The sequence below is a fragment of the Gavialis gangeticus genome, unplaced genomic scaffold (genome assembly GCF_001723915.1).
Source record: "Gavialis gangeticus isolate Ggan-Ray unplaced genomic scaffold, GavGan_comp1, whole genome shotgun sequence".
NCBI classification, from domain to species: Eukaryota; Metazoa; Chordata; order Crocodylia; family Gavialidae; genus Gavialis; species Gavialis gangeticus.
In genome coordinates this window covers 127055785-127058898 of record NW_017729032.1, presented here as the reverse complement: position 1 = coordinate 127058898, position 3114 = coordinate 127055785, and the positions used below count along the sequence as shown (strand labels likewise).

Genomic DNA, 3114 nt, shown 5'->3' with positions numbered 1-3114 from the left:
ATGCCGCTTGGGTGCCTCCGGGTTGCAGGTAAAGCTCAGGGGCAGGGGCGTGCGCCGCGGGCGGCGGGGGGCGCTGCCGGGACAATAGGCGGGGCGGGCTGGCAGAGCCCCTCCCCGCCCTGCGCCTGCCGCCCGGCTGGGAACTAGGCTTAAGTTTCCCCGTGGCTCCGGCAGCGGCATCCCCAGGGCTGTCTCCCTCGCCCTGCACCAGCCCATTGGGCTGGAGACGAGCGGGCGCCTTCCTGTTGCTGCCCCCGGCCGTGTCCCTACTGCCCCTGGCCCAGCAGCGCAGCCCTCTGCGGCCCGGCCGGCTCCCCTGGCACGCGGGGCAGCTGGGCCACGGAGCCCTCGGGGGCTGGGAGGCTCCAGCCGGGCGGGGAGATCTCCGGCTTCCTGCCCCTCCCCCCAGGTGTTCTCTCTCTACAGGCCTGCACACCTGAGTGGCACGTGTCGGTGCCAGAGAGCTGTCCCCTTAGTGCTCGTCCCCTAAGGAATGACCTTGGGTGCTTTGCAGATCTGTTCCTTGTCATGAAAACGCCCGAGGAGGTGATTAGTGGCCTCTCTCCTTGCCTGGCACAGCCATCAGGAGGACAGCTACTCAGCAGAAGCTGGGGGGGGGGAAGGAGTCAGGGGTGGGGTGAAGGAGCCGGAAAACTGTCTGGGCAAGGCAAATTCTAAGCAGCTGCCCTGCTCCATTTCCCAGCAGTATTTACTGGCCCTTTCTGTAGTCTGGAAGTTGTTAATAGCAATGCTTCTGCCTCCCCCTCCTTAAGAGCCCTGCTTTTAATCTCTGATGAAATTAAAAAAAAAAAAAAAAGCAAAAATGAATGACTTGGGGAAATTTCTCTCTTTTTTTTTTTACGTGGTTGGCCTCTTTTGCTCTAGAGAGCCTGTGAAAGCCCTTCCCTTCTTTCTGGAAGCCAGGTGTCATGACGTTTCAGCAGAATGGGGAGCCAAGCCTGGGCTGTCTTCAGAAGTAGAGAGGTGGGGAGGACTAGGCTTGGACTGCAAAGCACTTTCTGTGCATGCCTGAGTGTGCCTATAGAGGAGTTTGCCAGTGCCGGTGGTAACACTGGTAAGCTCTGGAATCTGAATAAAAACAAAGCCAGCAGAGATTGTAAACTCCCCAAACTAGTCAACTCGGACTTGAAATAAATCATTAAAATTATGAGGCAAATATACTTAAGATTCCACAGGTGAAATAATAAAGCCCTGAAATACAAAACTTGACTTTTTTTGACACCATGGGCAAGTTGCCACATGTGATTCTATTCTTGTTTCTTCTTAAAGACAAATCTTACTATGTTACTAGTACATTGCATTAATAGTAAACCGCATATTATAAAATATGCATAAAATGTGTACTTTGTAAGCACTGTAACCTAGTGAACACAGCTGTTGGGGTCTTACATTTGTACTTCTTGACTGCTTATGGTTTTTTAATAAAATTATAGGGCTGAAAGGGATCTCAGAGGCACCTCTATGCAATTTCTGTAATATCTCAGACAAATACTTATCCAGCCTTTTCTTGCAAAACTCCAGGAGATTCCACAACTTCCCTGGGCAGCTTGTTCTACTGTCCTGCTGTTCTCAGTCAGGAAGATCTTTCTGATAGTTAATCTAAATCTGTTTTGCAGCACTTTAAACCTATTACTTCAGTCTTGCACTCTGCATCAGAGGAACAGAGTTTTCCTTCATCTTTATGGCAGCCTTTCAAAAATTTTAAATGTTGAAATTTAGGCCACAGCTCTAAATTCTCTAATGTATCTTCTAAAGTTCACATGAGTTCCACACATGAATTACTTGCCAGATTAAATTCTTCACATTTTATTGGCAGGAAAGGTTCTTTGAGTAGATGTGATATCTTTTATTAGACCAACTGAGTAATTGGAAAAAAGTTCTTAGCAAGCTTTCAGGTGCAATTACCTTCTTCAGGCATAGGAAGTCTCTACTGTTCTGAGACTCTAAGGAATGATTCATTAACACAGCTGTATTTGTTTTTTCCTGGTATACACAGTAGGTTTAATTCTGTAAGAGCTTGACAAAATTTTACTAATCCTCATAACGCCACCAGTCGTGAAGTATTATTATTTTAAAATGAGAAAACTGGTAAAAAAGTAGAGTGATTTGACTATGCCTACCTCAAAACCAATGCCAGGACCAAGATTAAGATCCAGCTTATTTGTCTCCCGCCTCTGTGCTCAAAATATGGTAGGCCATACCTTTCTCAAGTGCGGAAAGCAAAATTATATTCAAAGTAGTACTGATATTTTTAAGATTTTTGTTTTCTTTTGGTTATAATTATGTGTAGCAAATGGGACATTTCTCAACAGATGCAAAATGTGGTTATGTCTGATTTTTCTTTTTCATTATTTTTTTCACTTTTTTTTTTAAAGCAAAACTGATAGATTGTAAATATAAAGTACGTTATTTCTTTCAGATTTGCAACCAACATAATGCTGGAGCTCCAAACTGGGAACAAGCATTTCACAGCATGGCACAGTTGGAACTTCATCTCGACCATGATATATCGTGGTTCCTTCTACCTTCTTACTGGGCTAAAATTGTTGTGGGGCTTATTTCCTTCCTGTGTTTTGCTAACAGCTATGATGGAGATTTTGTCTTTGATGATTCTGAGGCTATCATCAATAATAAGGTTTGTCTTTTTCTGAGTTTTAAATTTTAGAAGAAAAAGAAGTTAATTTAAATTGATACTGGGTGTGCTACATGAGACACTAAATACGCACTAGACTAATTCTACTGCGCGTTAGTGCGTCATGGCAAAAGTGTTACTAAAAAGCATTACTAAAGGCATGAGCTGGCACTACTGCATAGTAGCTCTGGTTACAGAGCATTGCGTTAATACTTCTTATTGCAGGTGCTGAACTTAATGTGCCGTAACTATGGCATATTAATGCATGTGTAGACATTCCCACTGACAATCTGATTAAGCCCAAGTTTGATCTACCTATTTTTTTCTTATTTTGTAAGATGTCTTTCCCTATTATCCTCACTTTCTTAAAATTATCATCTTTCTGAAAATGGCTCTAAAAGGTAAGCAGCTATTTATGTAAAAGTAGAATAAAAAGCCTTTTTTTTTTTTTTTTTTTTTTA

At 43.5% G+C, this 3114-nt stretch overlaps 1 protein-coding gene across 1 annotated transcript in view; it reads left to right on the top strand.

The window, feature by feature from the left end:
• Positions 1-6: 6 nt before the first annotated feature.
• TMTC4 (transmembrane and tetratricopeptide repeat containing 4) overlaps positions 7-3114 on the top strand; it is a 92608-nt gene continuing 89500 nt past the window's right edge. The window contains exons 1-2 of the mRNA XM_019525195.1: positions 7-28; positions 2441-2656. Coding sequence (XP_019380740.1) covers positions 2495-2656 — 162 coding nt within the window. The 5' untranslated portion in view covers positions 7-28; positions 2441-2494. The remainder of the gene's footprint in view (positions 29-2440; positions 2657-3114) is intronic.